The sequence below is a fragment of the Clytia hemisphaerica genome, unplaced genomic scaffold, assembly GCF_902728285.1.
Source record: "Clytia hemisphaerica strain Z4C2 unplaced genomic scaffold, Clytia hemisphaerica genome assembly, whole genome shotgun sequence".
In the NCBI taxonomy this organism is placed as follows: Eukaryota; Metazoa; Cnidaria; class Hydrozoa; order Leptothecata; family Clytiidae; genus Clytia; species Clytia hemisphaerica.
In genome coordinates, this window is record NW_027103968.1 from 652,371 (window position 1) to 673,366 (window position 20,996).

General features: G+C 41.2%; 1 protein-coding gene across 1 annotated transcript; it reads right to left on the reverse strand.

Moving 5' to 3' along the window:
• Positions 1-330: 330 nt before the first annotated feature.
• On the reverse strand, positions 331-20,758 carry LOC136810421 (uncharacterized). Its single transcript, XM_067066986.1, is given in 29 exon segments — positions 331-1,041; positions 1,193-1,512; positions 1,707-1,854; positions 2,095-2,196; positions 2,968-3,017; positions 3,333-3,392; positions 3,634-4,224; positions 4,414-4,704; positions 4,838-5,212; positions 5,402-5,428; positions 5,564-6,157; positions 7,371-7,964; positions 8,136-8,729; positions 8,943-9,536; positions 9,708-10,301; positions 10,515-11,108; positions 11,280-11,873; positions 12,087-12,680; positions 12,852-13,445; positions 13,658-14,251; positions 14,423-15,016; positions 15,230-15,481; positions 15,484-15,828; positions 16,569-17,159; positions 17,359-17,925; positions 18,201-18,362; positions 19,005-19,421; positions 19,657-20,235; positions 20,679-20,758. Coding segments are annotated over 28 exon segments (11,895 nt in total). The 5' UTR covers positions 20,216-20,235; positions 20,679-20,758; the 3' UTR covers positions 331-537.
• Between the last annotated feature and the right edge of the window lie 238 nt (positions 20,759-20,996).

Consider the following 20,996-nt stretch of genomic DNA (forward strand, 5'->3'; position numbering starts at 1 on the left):
AAAGAAAAAGAGCTGTAAGTTATATATTTCTTAAGAATCTTGATATAAATGCAAACATATTCCTGATTTTCTACTTGGAGCTGAAGAAAATTCAGCTGACACTCGCCGATTCGAATTCGAATAGAAAATTTAATTTGTTGGAATAGCAAAGTGATTCTTTAACGGGTCAAGCTTGGAACTTGAGAGTTAGACGATGGTTTTTATAAAGCATTCGGCTTATGCTCTATTAAATCAAGTGATCAGCAGTTAAAGCTTAGTCAGGGAATCGGTATGAGGGCTTGGAAGGTTAATGTTGTCCTCTGGAATCAAAAGAAAATGACAAAGTGGTGATTAAATTCATAAATTAAAATATATATTTCTATTCATCCATAACAAAACTCGTCAAACATAACAAAAAATAAATCCTATATCAAAAAAATTTCTTTTAAAATAATTTTTAAGTTATCAATATAAATAATTAGAAAACAATACAAAAATAATTACGTGCCTAAAATAGCTTGCATTTTCTACAAAATATTAATCTAACACTTTTCATCTTCATAAGAGTTCATCAATGGTGTGTACAACACCGTTACCCGTGGTAACGTCACGTGGTGATTTAACCATGACGTCATTAACCATGAAAGTGCCTTCCTTCAATTTGGACAGTTTCAAATTTTCACCAGCTAGCGACATGACTTCAGTCATATCACCGTTGCTAAGGAAACTAGAATAAACACTTTGAGCTACCATGTGTCTTTTGATGAGTGTGAGTAAAGAGTTCGAGTCTGAAAGCAACTTGGTTCGTTCTGCACCACTCATACTTTCAAACGCTTTATCAGTTGGTGCGAAAAAAGTGATCGCTGTTGACGTCTTCAAAAGGGCCTCGACGTACGGGTCCAGTAGAGCAGCACTTAGGATTTGAAATCCTTGTGATGGTTTGAAGTATGTTTCCATGGATGCGGTCATCGGCAACAAGATGCCGGATGTGTAGACGTGGATAAGGCCCTTACGTGCTTGCAAGTCATAGTCTTTAAGAGCGAACCCTGATAATGTCATACCCTGGTAAAGAAGAAAATAAAAAGGTTGATTAACAGAAACAGTGGTTTTATCTTTTCTCGGCTGAAATCTGCAAGCAGTATTAAAGAGTGGGCCTAACTTTAGGTCCAAACTTGTACTTTTTATTGCTGACCAAAATATTTAGAAAAAATACCTTTGATTTGTAGTTGTTGAATATGATTGGTTTGTTTTCGAAACTTGTGATGATCTTATTGGTCGATGAATCCGCCAATGAAACTTTTCCTTTCACGATGTGATGGCGTAATACTTTTCGTAAGTAGCAAGTGTCTCGTAATTTCTTTTGAAGATTTTCAGGTAGATTTTTGAAAACTTCGTCAGTGGGGATGATAAGGGTGTGGTCAGCTGGTGACGTCACTAGATCTTCAGCCAATCCGGTGGCCCATAACAAATCAACAAATGTATTGCCACCGTTTTGTCGAGCCAGGGTTAACAAGTCGAGGTATTTGTTGGCTTCTAGTAAAGTTTAAGACAGATAAACCGATAAGTTGTGTTTCCCAAGTATAGAGTCTTACAAATATATTCGTTTTTTCATAAATAAATAAATAGATCAAACTGTGAAGAATGATTTTGAAGATTACAATAGGCTCAATTGAAAGAGACTTTATTTTTCCATTAAAAGTTTATTTTGGGATCATGGTTTCACTTACCATGTTTACCGAAAGCACGATCCAGCACACTGTTTGCAGCCATGGATGAACAGGATTGAATGGATTGGAATGATTTGCCGTAACTCTTCAACGACGGCGATAATTTGTTGAGAATGTAAGTCAGTTGACGGTGATATTGTAGTAAAGACTAAACGCGAGGAAAGAAAAAATGGTTACATTTGAGTATTACTAAAATTGAAAACTTCAAACCACTCGTAGAGAATGGATTTAGAAAGAAAATAAGGACAGATGAGAGGAAAATTCAGAGTTTTCCAAGTTTCGTCCAATAAATGGATAGATCAGTGATGCATTGTGTTTTTTAACATGCATGAACAATGTAAGGGTTTGTAGAACGTTTGTAAAAGGAGGGAAAAGAGAGATTACTTACAGGTAAGGAGCCTTGACTGCTGAAATAGCGGGTGATGATATCAGCGGGCATACCCGACTTCAATAGAGCCAATAATAAATGGATTTGTTGTGAAACAGCATCCTGAAAGAAGTTAGAATGTAATTTTCAATATAAAGGCTTTCCTTGTCGAGTGAAGTCTACTAGTTAATAGATTATAGTTCCTTTATACATTCCTGTACAGATTACATTTTACACGAAAGGGGGTTGTGTCAGAAGGTTCTGTACTTTTGAAGCCTTTTCCTGAAATCTCACAACCTTTCTTTACATAATACTGGGATCACGGTACATTGACAACCAGACACAAACATTTTCACATTAACCTCCATTTTTGGCGAACTCAACCATTTTCATCTAGAATATGGGGTCGAAAATGCTTGTGGCTTGTGTATTTTTCTAGAAATTTGTTCAACATTTACAATCGAGTTTCTGCATCGGAAGATATCGAGGGCGACGATAAGTGAAATGGTACAAAACAAAGTCGACAGTTGATGTACGGCTCTATATCACCTTTGCTCACCTAAACAGACGACGGTATTTTGGTGTTTTTACAGTCGTCAAGTAAAGTGGACGGCGATTTTGGCGACATGTCAACTTTGCCTTATACCGTCCCCCTTGATTTATCGCGAATACATAAACTCGCTACTATCACTCTGACGATGCTTTTGTTGTGAAGCAAAATATTAGTTTTTCAAAAAATGAAAATTTTGTTGTGAACTGACTCCACATAAATCCATGGCAAAATCAATTTTCGGATTAAGTTCTCGGTATCAACTTCACGAATTGCCACTTTGTTCTCACCCGACCTTCTATCTTGGCTAGAGTGTAAACAAACAAAAAATGAACTGGACTTACCGCTACAGGTCCCCTCTTCAATTCCGATGGCAAGATGTTCGTATTCAGACCTGTCAAAGAGATAGAAGAACAAGGTCAATAAATGCCGAGTTAAGCGCAAAATAGTTAAAATATATGACAAGGATAAAAAAAAAAGGAATTATGACCGAATGTATATACTAAATTTTTGTCATCACATTTCTGGATTTTATGGACTTATGGATAGGACTAATCGGTTTGGTTGGTGTTTGGAATATAATGTCTGTTGAAATGTTTGGCTTTGGTTGTGATCCAGACACATGTATTAAGCTTGGGAATGCTTTTGATTATTTAGGTTGTGGCGGGATTATGTAATGGCTAAATGATGATAGCTGACGACGTCATACCTTCAGGTAAAACTAATGAACCAGATGGACCCAATGAGATGGTTGCAATTCTGCTTGGACCTGTTGTGTGATTGGTTGAAAAGAATTGAAAGTTTAAAGTCTTGTTCACATTGTGAAAATCATATTATGGAAACACGGTTTTCGGTTTAGCTGTGTGTATGAATGCATGTAAAATGAGAGTTATGAAAATAAATTTGCAGTTTAATTCTGGAGACATAATAGATCATGCTTGTCGTGAAATTGTATTGAAATGACAACTCATGAAATGTATATTTTAATGTAATTTCTAGCTAAAACTTACCAAGATTACTGAAAGTTCTATTGGCCATTGCTTGAATCATCGCCTCGTTGTTCAACAGGTCATGGAACGAAGCTGAATAATAAACCTTTTCGTTCGGATAAGCTATAGCTTCAAGTTCTTTACGGTTAACTGCCCCTCCGACGCCCATAATCATCACTTGAACGCCCAATTTGCGTAATTCTTCTGCTTGGGCGTTGAGGGCGGCATTCTCCAGGGTGCTTTGTTCTCCATCAATAAAGATGTAAAGGATCTTGGGTACTTTTGCTCGTGCTCCGTATTTTTTCGTGAATAAGGCTAATCGGGCTAAATACAGTCCACGATCCAGACGCGTGTCTAAGCCAAGGAATGGAAGATTATCAACTTTCTGCTTGAAAGCCTCTTGTGATGTCCCGTCTTTGAGGAGAAGTTCGATCTGAGCATTGTTACTGTAAATGACGATCGATGCACGCGTTCCGTTGGGCGAAAGTTGATATTGTGAAGCGATCTTCTGAGCTATTTGTGCTTGTAGAGGATAAGCTTCATACATGCTGGCAGATGAATCTAACAAGAATGCTACATCGATTGGTCCGTTCCTTGAGTATTGTGGTTGTTCTAAAAAGAGGTAAAAAGTAATTTGAAAGTTTTATTGAGTTTGTGTAAGTTAACTACTTCAAAAACTGAAGATTTATCATACGACACTATAACATTTCACTTGTAGAGTCGTATGATCACCTTCCACTAATTGCAACTTTAAAACAATTTTAAAACTATTGTGGTTTCTTATCATTAGCTCCTACTTACTAATTTCAAACTTATTGCAGATTTCGTTCATAAATTTAAGCATTGAATCTCCTTTGTGCATCTCAAAGACATCTCGTTGGTTGCGGGCAATGGACGTTACTCGATCACCGACGTCGTCAAACGCAACTACCATGATTTGAATGCCGAGATCGTACAAGAGACGTGCCGCATGGACGGGAATGATATCTAATCCATTATCAAGATGTTTGCCAGCGACCATCAAAACAAAAAGTCGTTTGCGGTTGATTTCTTCGCCATCTCTGGTCAGTACTTTTTGTAGACCGACTTTACCTACGCAAAAGAATGATGATAAAATCACTTATATGTAAATTGAATTATTGTTAGACGATTCCTGGTATTCTCTATATCCACTTTTGTGTATTTTTCTTTGTTGAAAAAAAGTTGAATCAAACATAAAACTCACCACCAGATACGATTTCATTGATGCGATCAGCACTTAGGTAACCACCGGCAGATTTTCCATTTTCATTATGACGTGGTTTGAAGAACGCTTCGTACGCCTTTACAAGAGCCGCGTCGACCGCGCGTCCATTATCTACGGTTGTCAATTTGCCAACCATTTGTGAAAAAGCGTCCGCCGCTGGTTTTGATTGATACGGGAACGTTACGACTGCTTCGCTACCGTATTTCAATGCGCCGAGGTTCAGATATTTAGTGTTAGCACTCAAAGCATCAGCAAATTGGGTCAAGAATCCATTCATTTGTGGATAGTGTTGTGTGGAGCGAGATGACATATCGATACCAAAAACCACATCTAACGCCTCCATATCGCATTGTCCTGGAGTAGTAAAAAAGGTTTTTTTCATTCAAAAAAAGTTTTTTAATTCCCTATCTCTATCAAAGAAGAGCTCATCAAAAACTTGAACAAATGTATAGTAATAAATACCACGACCAAATAATAGTTGCATAGTGCTCTATCAAATGAACATAATAGTAATGAAAATATGGAGTAGAAATAGACACTTACGAATTTCTTCTGGTGGAGAGTATTTTGCTGGAAGAAAAAGAACATCAAATATAAACAATATTGAAACTTTCAAAGAAGTAAAAAAATGCTGAATTTCAATAAACTAATAATATACACATGTAAATTCAAAGATATGAAAAAGTTGGAAAACAGCACACTTACCTTGGTTGCATGCAAATCCAGTGACTTTGTCCAAGAAATCTCCACTGATCAAGTCATCAAAAGTTGCAGCTGTAAACACATTTTCTTTTCCACCAGCAATATGAACAAGTTCCGTTGTATTGATACCTCGTCCAATTCCTATGGATATCACTCTAATACCCTTGTCACGAAGTTCTTTAGCAACGATTCCAGGATGTTCTGCTCCTACATCTTGTGTTTGTGAGCCATCTGTCAAAACAAACAAAACTTTGGTGACGCCAGGTCGGCCTCCATTCGCGATTGTAAACATGTCCTTTTGCACCATGCGCAGAGCCTTGTCAATTCTTGTTGTTGAGCCCATCAGTGCAATCTTGTCGACGGCATCGTTGAAAGTGCTGACCTTGGTATGGTCATTCAGTTTGATACTGTGCTCGGTGTAGTAACTGAACGTTACAACTCCTGCCCTGGCACCATCATCACTGACACCAAAAGCAGCTGCCGAAGCCTTCAAGAAGTCTTTTTCTTTGCTATAGTCATTTCTTAAACTGCCAGAGGAGTCGAGCACGAAGCCGACATCTACTTTAACTTTGCATGTTGGTTCTGGTTCACGTTGAGCTGTACAGAGAAATAAAGGAGCGTGGTTGAAGAGAACGCAAAGGACAAAATAAGAAATATCTAAATAATACCGGTAAGCATGTTTTGACATCTGAGGAAAATCTCCGGGTAGATAAAATACCTGTATGGATGAACACCATCGATGTAGACACAACAATTTTATATGGACATGGCAAGGACTCGATTGTTTAATTTTTGTCTTTAAGAATTTTCTGTGGCAGTTCTTTTCATTCTTTCCATTAAGTTGTATAGAAATTGATAAAGATTAAAGTATTCTTTTTCAACTCCGGTTAAGTTTCTTAAAATAAGTGTTGTTCATTTTTTGTAATTGTGCGTAAATCCGATCAATCGCGATAGTCGGATTCAATTTCCCGATCTTTCCGGTTTGAGTTCCCGATTTGGTTTGCGATTGTGCTCGCACTTACTAGGATATACTCTTTTAAATTTCATGTTAGATATATTTAGATATATTAAGAAAGGCTGACAACGATAAAGATGTTTGCATAATGGTTCGCTATTCAAAAATGACAATTACCGGAGTTTGCAGCCGTCATTAAGGCTGAGCATTAAAAAGCTCATTAGTATTATTGGGGAAAACATCCTTCATCGGAAAATCTTGGAGGCCAAAATTTATGATCAAGGTTTAGACAGAAATCAAGAAATGAGTTTTGGCACAAAATGAGGCTTATTTTCTTTGAATATTACTGATTTTTTCCTTTTTTCCTGAGCTAATATTGGCCACAAAGGTTGACCACGAAGAGAAAATTTTTGAAAAATAACTTTATCAAAACCCATTCCTTGAGTTTCCGACAATTAAGTAATCGACAATTTGAAAAAATTTCCCTGATTTTCCTGGTTTTCCTTAAAATTTTCCTAAAAAGTTTCTTTTTCCAGGGTTTTCAAGGGTCTGTCTGAACCCCACGTGGTTCCCAAAGGAAGCGTGTCCAGGGTTAAAGTTAACTAGTCAGCCATTTTGTTTTCAATTCTGGTCGTAAACAGCCCAATTCGGACGTTCGGAAATCCAAGGTAAAATAGAAAACAACATGGCAGACTTCAAGAATTGGATACAGTTCAGCAGGAAATCGGTAAGCAAGCAACCTACCTAACTAGTGTGTAAAAAATATCATATCTGTGCTGACCCCTGATAATTCAATGGCGCCAAACTAAGAGCACTTGCCGTTTGAAGTTAACTTAGAAAAGATGATGTCAATACCTTCCTTGCATCCAGCTGCATTCACTTTGTCCAAGAAATCTCCACTGATCAAGTCATCAAAAGATGCAGCTGTAAACATATTTTCTTTTCCTCCAGCTATATGAACAAGTTCCGTTGTGTTGATACCTTGTCCAATTCCTATGGATATCACTCTAATGCCCTTGTCACGAAGTTCTTTAGCGACGATTCCAGGATGTTCTGCTCCTACATCTTGTGTCTGTGATCCGTCTGTCAGCACAATCAGAACTTTGTTGACACCAGGTCGGCCTCCGTTGGGGATGCTGAACATGTCCTTCTGTGTCATACGCAATGCTTTGTCTATCCTTGTTGTTGAGCCCATCAGCTTGATGTTGTCGACAGCCTCGTTGAAAGTGTCCAAACTGGTGTGGTCGTTCAATTTGATGCTGTGCTCGGTGTAGTAACTGAACGTTACAACTCCTGCCCTGGCACCATCATCACTGACACCGAAAGTAGCGGCCAAAGCCTTCAAGAAGTCTTTTTCCTTGTCGTAGTCATTTCTCAAACTGCCAGAAGAGTCGAGTACGAAACCGACGTCCACTTTGGCTTTGCATGTTGGTTCTGGGGCCAGTTTGGCTGAAAGGAAAGAAAAGAATTTCAATAATGAAACACGTCGCCAGATCCATGATACTCGACGCGATTTCACTCATTTTCATTCTACGCCAATTCCCAGGGTTGGTCAGTAGTAACTAAAATCATCAGCAATCATGCCTAAGCTTAGACAAGCATTCTAATCAAAACACGTACCTGCTTTGCATCCGGCGTCGTTGACCTTGTCCAAGAATTCACCACTGACTAGCTCGTCGAAAGACGATGCAGAGAAAACGTTCGACTGGTCTCCAGCGATGCGAGCCAATTCTGTAGGGTTGACACCTTTTCCGATACCGATAGATATCACTCTGATGCCCTTGTCCCGAAGTTCTTTTGCCACATCGGATGGGTCTTCGGCACCAGCGTCTTTCGTTTGTGAGCCGTCTGTCAGTACAATCAGAACTTTGTTGACACTTGGTCGGGCTCCATTCGCGATTGTAAACATGTCATTTTGCACCATGCGCAGAGCCTTGTCAATCCTTGTTGTTGAACCCATCAGTGCAATCTTGTCGACGGCATCGTTGAAAGTGCTGACCTTGGTATGGTCATTCAGTTTGATACTGTGCTCGGTGTAGTAACTGAACGTTACAACTCCTGCCCTGGCACCATCATCACTGACTCCGAAAGTGGCGGCCAAAGCCTTCAAGAAGTCTTTTTCCTTGTCGTAGTCGTTTTTGAGGCTTCCAGACGAGTCAAGTACAAAACCGACGTCTACTTTGGCTTTACAGGTTGGTTCTGGTTCACGTTGAGCTAAATAAGGACGAAAGAAACAAAGGAATTAAGACCCTGTCACCCTGACCCTCTTTCAAGACATAACAAAGTCTTCAGCTGACACAAAAAAGGGAAGGAAGGCACACACAGCTCTTGAAGATGTCATGATCGAGTCTCAACTAGCAAGTCTCAGACTTAGAACCTGTCACTCCCAAAAGCCTAGCAAAGCAATAAATCACAGAAGACACCCACCTTCCTTGCATCCGGCCGCGTTGACCGTGTCCAAGAAATCGCGACTGACGAGCTGGTCGAATGAATCTGCAGAGAAAACATTGTCTTTGCCACCAGCGATGTGAGCCAATTCTGTAGCGTTGACGCCTTTGCCAATACCCACAGTAAGCACTCTAATGCCCATGTCACGAAGTTCTTGTGCCACATCTCCTGGATCTTCGGCGCCAGCATCTTGTGTCTGTGAGCCGTCTGTCAGCACAATCAGAACTTTGTTGACACCAGGTCGGCCTCCGTTGGGGATGCTGAACATGTCCTTCTGTGTCATACGCAATGCTTTGTCTATCCTTGTTGTTGAGCCCATCAGCTTGATGTTGTCGACAGCCTCGTTGAAAGTGTCCAAACTGGTGTGGTCGTTCAATTTGATGCTGTGCTCGGTGTAGTAACTGAACGTTACAACTCCTGCCCTGGCACCATCATCACTGACACCGAAAGTAGCGGCCAAAGCCTTCAAGAAGTCTTTTTCCTTGTCGTAGTCATTTCTCAAACTGCCAGAAGAGTCGAGTACGAAACCGACGTCCACTTTGGCTTTGCATGTTGGTTCTGGGGCCAGTTTGGCTGAAAGGAAAGAAAAGAATTTCAATAATGAAACACGTCGCCAGATCCATGATACTCGACGCGATTTCACTCATTTTCATTCTACGCCAATTCCCAGGGTTGGTCAGTAGTAACTAAAATCATCAGCAATCATGCCTAAGCTTAGACGAGCATTCTAATCAAAACACGTACCTGCTTTGCATCCGGCGTCGTTGACCTTGTCCAAGAATTCACCACTGACTAGCTCGTCGAAAGACGATGCAGAGAAAACGTTCGACTGGTCTCCAGCGATGCGAGCCAATTCTGTAGGGTTGACACCTTTTCCGATACCGATAGATATCACTCTGATGCCCTTGTCCCGAAGTTCTTTTGCCACATCGGATGGGTCTTCGGCACCAGCGTCTTTCGTTTGTGAGCCGTCTGTCAGTACAATCAGAACTTTGTTGACACCTGGTCGGGCTCCATTCGCGATTGTAAACATGTCATTTTGCACCATGCGCAGAGCCTTGTCAATCCTTGTTGTTGAACCCATCAGTGCAATCTTGTCGACGGCATCGTTGAAAGTGCTGACCTTGGTATGGTCATTCAGTTTGATACTGTGCTCGGTGTAGTAACTGAACGTTACAACTCCTGCCCTGGCACCATCATCACTGACTCCGAAAGTGGCGGCCAAAGCCTTCAAGAAGTCTTTTTCCTTGTCGTAGTCGTTTTTGAGGCTTCCAGACGAGTCAAGTACAAAACCGACGTCTACTTTGGCTTTACAGGTTGGTTCTGGTTCACGTTGAGCTAAATAAGGACGAAAGAAACAAAGGAATTAAGACCCTGTCACCCTGACCCTCTTTCAAGACATAACAAAGTCTTCAGCTGACACAAAAAAGGGAAGGAAGGCACACACAGCTCTTGAAGATGTCATGATCGAGTCTCAACTAGCAAGTCTCAGACTTAGAACCTGTCACTCCCAAAAGCCTAGCAAAGCAATAAATCACAGAAGACACCCACCTTCCTTGCATCCGGCCGCGTTGACCGTGTCCAAGAAATCGCGACTGACGAGCTGGTCGAATGAATCTGCAGAGAAAACATTGTCTTTGCCACCAGCGATGTGAGCCAATTCTGTAGCGTTGACGCCTTTGCCAATACCCACAGTAAGCACTCTAATGCCCATGTCACGAAGTTCTTGTGCCACATCTCCTGGATCTTCGGCGCCAGCATCTTGTGTCTGTGAGCCGTCTGTCAGCACAATCAGAACTTTGTTGACACCAGGTCGGCCTCCGTTGGGGATGCTGAACATGTCCTTCTGTGTCATACGCAATGCTTTGTCTATCCTTGTTGTTGAGCCCATCAGCTTGATGTTGTCGACAGCCTCGTTGAAAGTGTCCAAACTGGTGTGGTCGTTCAATTTGATGCTGTGCTCGGTGTAGTAACTGAACGTTACAACTCCTGCCCTGGCACCATCATCACTGACACCGAAAGTAGCGGCCAAAGCCTTCAAGAAGTCTTTTTCCTTGTCGTAGTCATTTCTCAAACTGCCAGAAGAGTCGAGTACGAAACCGACGTCCACTTTGGCTTTGCATGTTGGTTCTGGGGCCAGTTTGGCTGAAAGGAAAGAAAAGAATTTCAATAATGAAACACGTCGCCAGATCCATGATACTCGACGCGATTTCACTCATTTTCATTCTACGCCAATTCCCAGGGTTGGTCAGTAGTAACTAAAATCATCAGCAATCATGCCTAAGCTTAGACGAGCATTCTAATCAAAACACGTACCTGCTTTGCATCCGGCGTCGTTGACCTTGTCCAAGAATTCACCACTGACTAGCTCGTCGAAAGACGATGCAGAGAAAACGTTCGACTGGTCTCCAGCGATGCGAGCCAATTCTGTAGGGTTGACACCTTTTCCGATACCGATAGATATCACTCTGATGCCCTTGTCCCGAAGTTCTTTTGCCACATCGGATGGGTCTTCGGCACCAGCGTCTTTCGTTTGTGAGCCGTCTGTCAGTACAATCAGAACTTTGTTGACACCTGGTCGGGCTCCATTCGCGATTGTAAACATGTCATTTTGCACCATGCGCAGAGCCTTGTCAATCCTTGTTGTTGAACCCATCAGTGCAATCTTGTCGACGGCATCGTTGAAAGTGCTGACCTTGGTATGGTCATTCAGTTTGATACTGTGCTCGGTGTAGTAACTGAACGTTACAACTCCTGCCCTGGCACCATCATCACTGACTCCGAAAGTGGCGGCCAAAGCCTTCAAGAAGTCTTTTTCCTTGTCGTAGTCGTTTTTGAGGCTTCCAGACGAGTCAAGTACAAAACCGACGTCTACTTTGGCTTTACAGGTTGGTTCTGGTTCACGTTGAGCTAAATAAGGACGAAAGAAACAAAGGAATTAAGACCCTGTCACCCTGACCCTCTTTCAAGACATAACAAAGTCTTCAGCTGACACAAAAAAGGGAAGGAAGGCACACACAGCTCTTGAAGATGTCATGATCGAGTCTCAACTAGCAAGTCTCAGACTTAGAACCTGTCACTCCCAAAAGCCTAGCAAAGCAATAAATCACAGAAGACACCCACCTTCCTTGCATCCGGCCGCGTTGACCGTGTCCAAGAAATCGCGACTGACGAGCTGGTCGAATGAATCTGCAGAGAAAACATTGTCTTTGCCACCAGCGATGTGAGCCAATTCTGTAGCGTTGACGCCTTTGCCAATACCCACAGTAAGCACTCTAATGCCCATGTCACGAAGTTCTTGTGCCACATCTCCTGGATCTTCGGCGCCAGCATCTTGTGTCTGTGAGCCGTCTGTCAGCACAATCAGAACTTTGTTGACACCAGGTCGGCCTCCGTTGGGGATGCTGAACATGTCCTTCTGTGTCATACGCAATGCTTTGTCTATCCTTGTTGTTGAGCCCATCAGCTTGATGTTGTCGACAGCCTCGTTGAAAGTGTCCAAACTGGTGTGGTCGTTCAATTTGATGCTGTGCTCGGTGTAGTAACTGAACGTTACAACTCCTGCCCTGGCACCATCATCACTGACACCGAAAGTAGCGGCCAAAGCCTTCAAGAAGTCTTTTTCCTTGTCGTAGTCATTTCTCAAACTGCCAGAAGAGTCGAGTACGAAACCGACGTCCACTTTGGCTTTGCATGTTGGTTCTGGGGCCAGTTTGGCTGAAAGGAAAGAAAAGAATTTCAATAATGAAACACGTCGCCAGATCCATGATACTCGACGCGATTTCACTCATTTTCATTCTACGCCAATTCCCAGGGTTGGTCAGTAGTAACTAAAATCATCAGCAATCATGCCTAAGCTTAGACAAGCATTCTAATCAAAACACGTACCTGCTTTGCATCCGGCGTCGTTGACCTTGTCCAAGAATTCACCACTGACTAGCTCGTCGAAAGACGATGCAGAGAAAACGTTCGACTGGTCTCCAGCGATGCGAGCCAATTCTGTAGGGTTGACACCTTTTCCGATACCGATAGATATCACTCTGATGCCCTTGTCCCGAAGTTCTTTTGCCACATCGGATGGGTCTTCGGCACCAGCGTCTTTCGTTTGTGAGCCGTCTGTCAGTACAATCAGAACTTTGTTGACACCTGGTCGGGCTCCATTCGCGATTGTAAACATGTCATTTTGCACCATGCGCAGAGCCTTGTCAATCCTTGTTGTTGAACCCATCAGTGCAATCTTGTCGACGGCATCGTTGAAAGTGCTGACCTTGGTATGGTCATTCAGTTTGATACTGTGCTCGGTGTAGTAACTGAACGTTACAACTCCTGCCCTGGCACCATCATCACTGACTCCGAAAGTGGCGGCCAAAGCCTTCAAGAAGTCTTTTTCCTTGTCGTAGTCGTTTTTGAGGCTTCCAGACGAGTCAAGTACAAAACCGACGTCTACTTTGGCTTTACAGGTTGGTTCTGGTTCACGTTGAGCTAAATAAGGACGAAAGAAACAAAGGAATTAAGACCCTGTCACCCTGACCCTCTTTCAAGACATAACAAAGTCTTCAGCTGACACAAAAAAGGAAGGAAGGCACACACAGCTCTTGAAGATGTCATGATCGAGTCTCAACTAGCAAGTCTCAGACTTAGAACCTGTCACTCCCAAAAGCCTAGCAAAGCAATAAATCACAGAAGACACCCACCTTCCTTGCATCCGGCCGCGTTGACCGTGTCCAAGAAATCGCGACTGACGAGCTGGTCGAATGAATCTGCAGAGAAAACATTGTCTTTGCCACCAGCGATGTGAGCCAATTCTGTAGCGTTGACGCCTTTGCCAATACCCACAGTAAGCACTCTAATGCCCATGTCACGAAGTTCTTGTGCCACATCTCCTGGATCTTCGGCGCCAGCATCTTGTGTCTGTGAGCCGTCTGTCAGCACAATCAGAACTTTGTTGACACCAGGTCGGCCTCCGTTGGGGATGCTGAACATGTCCTTCTGTGTCATACGCAATGCTTTGTCTATCCTTGTTGTTGAGCCCATCAGCTTGATGTTGTCGACAGCCTCGTTGAAAGTGTCCAAACTGGTGTGGTCGTTCAATTTGATGCTGTGCTCGGTGTAGTAACTGAACGTTACAACTCCTGCCCTGGCACCATCATCACTGACACCGAAAGTAGCGGCCAAAGCCTTCAAGAAGTCTTTTTCCTTGTCGTAGTCATTTCTCAAACTGCCAGAAGAGTCGAGTACGAAACCGACGTCCACTTTGGCTTTGCATGTTGGTTCTGGGGCCAGTTTGGCTGAAAGGAAAGAAAAGAATTTCAATAATGAAACACGTCGCCAGATCCATGATACTCGACGCGATTTCACTCATTTTCATTCTACGCCAATTCCCAGGGTTGGTCAGTAGTAACTAAAATCATCAGCAATCATGCCTAAGCTTAGACGAGCATTCTAATCAAAACACGTACCTGCTTTGCATCCGGCGTCGTTGACCTTGTCCAAGAATTCACCACTGACTAGCTCGTCGAAAGACGATGCAGAGAAAACGTTCGACTGGTCTCCAGCGATGCGAGCCAATTCTGTAGGGTTGACACCTTTTCCGATACCGATAGATATCACTCTGATGCCCTTGTCCCGAAGTTCTTTTGCCACATCGGATGGGTCTTCGGCACCAGCGTCTTTCGTTTGTGAGCCGTCTGTCAGTACAATCAGAACTTTGTTGACACCTGGTCGGGCTCCATTCGCGATTGTAAACATGTCATTTTGCACCATGCGCAGAGCCTTGTCAATCCTTGTTGTTGAACCCATCAGTGCAATCTTGTCGACGGCATCGTTGAAAGTGCTGACCTTGGTATGGTCATTCAGTTTGATACTGTGCTCGGTGTAGTAACTGAACGTTACAACTCCTGCCCTGGCACCATCATCACTGACTCCGAAAGTGGCGGCCAAAGCCTTCAAGAAGTCTTTTTCCTTGTCGTAGTCGTTTTTGAGGCTTCCAGACGAGTCAAGTACAAAACCGACGTCTACTTTGGCTTTACAGGTTGGTTCTGGTTCACGTTGAGCTAAATAAGGACGAAAGAAACAAAGGAATTAAGACCCTGTCACCCTGACCCTCTTTCAAGACATAACAAAGTCTTCAGCTGACACAAAAAAGGGAAGGAAGGCACACACAGCTCTTGAAGATGTCATGATCGAGTCTCAACTAGCAAGTCTCAGACTTAGAACCTGTCACTCCCAAAAGCCTAGCAAAGCAATAAATCACAGAAGACACCCACCTTCCTTGCATCCGGCCGCGTTGACCGTGTCCAAGAAATCGCGACTGACGAGCTGGTCGAATGAATCTGCAGAGAAAACATTGTCTTTGCCACCAGCGATGTGAGCCAATTCTGTAGCGTTGACGCCTTTGCCAATACCCACAGTAAGCACTCTAATGCCCATGTCACGAAGTTCTTGTGCCACATCTCCTGGATCTTCGGCGCCAGCATCTTGTGTCTGTGAGCCGTCTGTCAGCACAATCAGAACTTGTTGACACCAGGTCGGCCTCCGTTGGGGATGCTGAACATGTCCTTCTGTGTCATACGCAATGCTTTGTCTATCCTTGTTGTTGAGCCCATCAGCTTGATGTTGTCGACAGCCTCGTTGAAAGTGTCCAAACTGGTGTGGTCGTTCAATTTGATGCTGTGCTCGGTGTAGTAACTGAACGTTACAACTCCTGCCCTGGCACCATCATCACTGACACCGAAAGTAGCGGCCAAAGCCTTCAAGAAGTCTTTTTCCTTGTCGTAGTCATTTCTCAAACTGCCAGAAGAGTCGAGTACGAAACCGACGTCCACTTTGGCTTTGCATGTTGGTTCTGGCGGAAGTACTTCTTTGGCTAAAAAAGGAGATATTCCAGTTACAATCAAAATGGGCTATATTCCAGAAAAAGATTTTACTCACTGTGTTGAGGAGGTCGTTTTTGGAAAAGGTGGCCACCCTGGATTTCAACTTTATTTTAACTGTACTCCCTGGATTTTTACACTCGAAAAACCAGACTTTTTATTTTCCCAGGGTTGCCACGGGTAGGAAACTTTCAAAATTCCAGACTTTTGCCCAAAAACCTCAATTTTTTCCAGATATTTTTGCTTATAATCGCCAAATTTTTCCAGACTTTAGGTAAAAAACACCAATATTTTCCAGACTTTTTTATAAGTGACAAAGTATATACAAGTAAAAAAACGTGCAAAAACCAAAATTCTAACGTTGTCTTTAACAAAGATAATAAAGTTAACAGTACAGGTTATTCCCAGTATGTATGTTTCTCTATTTCCAGACTTTTTCCAGACAGGTATGCTATTTCCAGACTTTTTCCAGACTTTCCAGACATTTCCAGACTTTTGCTAAATTCCAGACATTTTCGGCAGACGTGGCAACCCTGATTTCCAGACCACCCTGGACGTCACACCTCCTCAACATACAAGTACAGGCTATTCCTGGTATAGAGCAATGTGATAAAAGTGTCGAGAGGATGACAAACACTTAGCTCTTTCAATTTCAGCAAAACATTCCCTTATTATGTGCAGGGCGCAAATTATTCGAAACAATGGGAATTGAATCAGAGGCCAGGTAAAATACCTTTTTCACATCCAGCTTTAGTGACACTTTCCAAGAACGGTTTTCCAATCAACACATCAAAACTTTCAGCTTGATACATGTTCTTCTTTCCACCAGCGATGCGAGCAAGTTCTGTACTGTTGACTCCAGGACCAATTCCCACAGTCATCATATTGATTCCTTGTTTTCGGATTTCACCAGCTATGTCTGCTGGATCTTCAGCTCCTACATCTTGTGTTTGTGAACCGTCCGTTAGAAGGATAAGGACTTTGTTTACACCAAAGCGACCGCCGTTTTTGATGGCAAACATATCACTTTGTGCTTGTCTCAAAGCTTTGTCAATCCTTGTGGTTGATCCCATTAGAGGTATGTCATCAACAGCTTTACTTAAATCATTGATATCATTATATTGATTCATTTTGATGCTCAATTCTGTGTAGTAACTAAATGTAATGACACCAACTTGAGCTGATTTTCCAACATCAAATTGAGCAGCCATGGCTTTGAGGAAATCCTTTTCTTTCGTGTACTCATTTCGTAAGCTGCCAGATGAATCCAGAATAAAACCAACATCAACTTCTTGTTGGCAAAGTGCTTCGACCTTCTTTTTGGCTGAAAAAAGAAGATAAAATATCTAAACTGTCAATGGTACAAATCCTTGTTGTAGTTGAATATTAGAAATGATTCAAAGATGAACTAAAACTCTTTTTTCGATGTTCTCTTTCGATGAAAGAAATCATTAATGTTGTTTTTCCGAATTTCAGAATCCTTCTCCCATTTGAGAGCTGAACCAAATAAACAAAATACATACCAAGGTCAGACACTGAATTCATTATATTGGTTGAAAAATCAAGCGACCCAAGATCGGCGTAATCGTTCATGTAAAACACCTGATCACCAAGAGCATCTAAGGAGTTGGCTTTGATGGCATCTCCAACAGCTACAACGATGACATGAATATTCTGATTCTTGATTTTCTTGGCAATCGCAAAAGGATCAACACCAGAAGCAGATGAAACACCGTCGGTGACGATGACCAAGACTTGCTTCACTCCAGCTCGCCCTCCACTCTTCACTGAAAACATATTATCGTTTGCTTCAGCAAGTGCTTTGTCTATCCTTGAAGTTGAGCCAGAGAAAGCAGCATTATCAATTGCACTTTCAAAACTCTTTTGTCCATGAAAGTCAGCAAATTTGGAAATCATATTGATATAGTTGGAATATGTCATGACGGAGGTTCTCGTCTTATACTGGTCCAGATTGAATCGACTTCCGATTCTTTTTATAAAGTCTTTCTCAAGGTCGTAGTAATCTTTGAAACTGGCAGATGAATCAATTATGAAACCAAGATCAATAACAGCGTCTTGTTTGATGTTCTCTGGAAAAGAGATAAAAACAGTTTCAGAACTTTCTACGAATTGAAGGTTCTATATTGCTCTTTCCCTTAGATGTGCATTTTCAATGAAGAATATTAGACGATTCAAGGGAGAAACTTGGTAACCGTTTCAAAACGAGTCAGAGTTTATGTATGATATCTTACTTTGCTATGTAGGCAATATAAATCTTAAATCTAAGGTTTTATGTTTTAATACTTGCTTTTTTATAGAAATAGAATGTTGTGACATTACAGTTAGTATACGACGAATAAATTACCTGCGGATGATGAAATTTGTTTACTGATGACGTCAGCAAAAGCGTTATTCAAGCCACTTTGTCCTGGTAGCAAATGCACGTTCTTCTGCTCACGCGGTATGGAAAACAAGAAGGAAGGATCATAATTGTTCGTTCCAACAGCAACAATGATGAACATACCACCTGAAAATTAAAAGGAAACGTTAAAGGTTTTTTTTACAGAAGTGCTCCCGTTTCATATCAGACACATGTTTCATATCAGGACAGTGTCTGCATATTGTTAAACTGTGCTTCTTTTCCTTATTCTGACCAATCTTGCTCCACATCCGTGTCAATTCAATATCAAAAAGCTTGTAAATTAAAATTGATGAATAAGCAAACGATATCACTCTTATTTAAAAACAAAAAACCTTGAAGTGTAGAAATAGTTAAAAGAAGTCAGTCACAATGAAGGCTGACAGTAATATTGCAATTATCGATGACTTTTTGAAGTTTGGCTTGGATTTCTATTCAAATTTAGTCACAACCAACCATTAGAAAAAATTAGTAACTGAATCAACCTAGCTTAGATTTGTAGACGAGTAAAGTATCAAATAGCAGTGGAAAGATCATAGTTTTAAGGTAACTCGACGTATCATAAAACTGCTATTGTAAATGCTATTAAACGGTAACCGGTAAACCTTTCATCAAACATAAATATTTCGAAAATCAAAAATTTCATAGCTTCATAATTAGAAAAGGTATTTCTTCTCGAAGACACTCCAAGTATTGTTGCATGGGTGTAGTGGTCGACAAATAATAACTTTAAGGAATGAGTTATATTACCTAATTCTTGAATTTGTTTAATTTTATCCAATTCTTTACCAGTCGGTTTTTGGTGTGAAGTAGTTAACAAAACAAACATTTTGGGTACTCCTTGGCGCATGCCTGAACTCTGATCTTGCATCTCCGTAAGAGCTTGTTGCAGGGAGTTGTCAAGATTCATACGGTCACCACCGGCAAGGTTTATATTGGCCATCTGAGCTCTAAGGTTCTCAATCGATTGGGAACTACTGTGTTTGATAGAAAACTGGGATGAATCACCACCAAGTAAAACACCAAAATGAGCATATTGTGTGAACCGAGACATAATGTAAATGATGAAATCTTTCAATGATCCAAATGCAGAAGCGGCGCTAGATGAACCGTCAAGCATGAATGTGATATCACTGACTGTATTGAAACGATTTTCTTTGAATTTAGCTACAAGTAGAAAGATTGAGATTATTCTTAATCAGTTGAATTCTAAGTAAAATTCAATAAAATCGATAAAATTTTAAGAATGGCAATGTCAGATTCTTCCACCTTTTCTCGATAACAATCTCAGTCTCAAAGACCTGTGGAGTGCAAAAAAAGATCGAGTATTCTACTATTTAATCAAGTGATACGTGACAAAACGTTTATTTTTTACCATTCATTGTTAAGAAATTAGTATTACCTGTTTCGCAAGACTTTTGAAGGATGTTATTGATAAATCCACCTTCGATCAATTTATCAAAATCATCAGCTTGGTACACCCTTGATCGATCACCGGCAATGTGTTCCAATTCATCAACGTTGACACCTTTACCAATACCAATAGAAACAATGGTGATGTCATTCTCTCGCAATGTCTTGGCAACTTTACCAGGGTCTACAGCATCTCGATCTTGTGTTTGTGAACCATCTGTGAGTAGAATCAAGATCTTTGGAACATCTTTACGAGCACCGTTTGATGTGCTGAATAACTCATCATTTGATATCTTCAGTGCTTTATCAATACGTGTGGTTGAACCCATTAAAGGGATATTACCAACTGCGGTCTTAAAGGCTGTTTTATCAACGTAATCAGAGAATTTGATGCTGAGAGTTGCATAGAAACTGAAAGTGACTACGCCTACATGTACTCCATCTTTTGAGATATCGAGATTGTTGGCGAAATCTTGGATAAAACCTTTGATTTGTGGATATTGGTTTCTTAGACTACCAGACGAATCCAAAATGAAACCAATGTCCATAGAAGTTGCACATGATTTACCTAAAGAAAAATGATATGATAAAATGAACCATGCTGCTTTGAGATAGCCCTACCTTTCCCTCTACATTGGAAGGGATAACATGCTAGGAGTTCGATTTTTTCCGTTCATTATCTTCAAATGATAAAAGGTAATCTCATATGAAAAAATCAAAGCCCTCTGAATATGCCACTGTCATTCAAAGGAAAAACGATATTTAGATCGCTAACATTTTGACTGTATTCTAATTCCAAAGTTTGATAAAAAAATCCACACTCCTGTTACTTTTCGACAGAACTTTTTTCTGGTCATCCTATCGCCACAAATAGTTTGAATCACCCTGTATATTATACAGGATGTAAGTCCTGAAAACACCTTTCGTTGGGTTTCTCAGGAAGAGCGAAGTTGTTTTTTATTCATAGTTTCTATCAAGCCTTTGTTCTAAAAAGTGAAAACAAAGACTTACTGTTGGCGGATTTGCAGACAGCATTGGTTGCTTTGCGAATAAAATCTTGCGCAAGAAGATCTCCAAAGTTCTCAATACGGAGCACCGTATCTGTTGATGTAGATGCATCTGGACCAATCACAATCTTTACAATCTGAAAAATCCAAGACAAGGTCAAGATTGAACATCAGCAGCTCGGATTTAAGATTTTTAACCGTTCACTAAGATTCAGCTACAAAGAAGATCAACCACCCAGCTGGCACACAACGTTGTTTCAATGTTTATCTAATTTTATATGACCGTTGTGAATGTTAGATAAACGTTGAAACAACGTTGTGT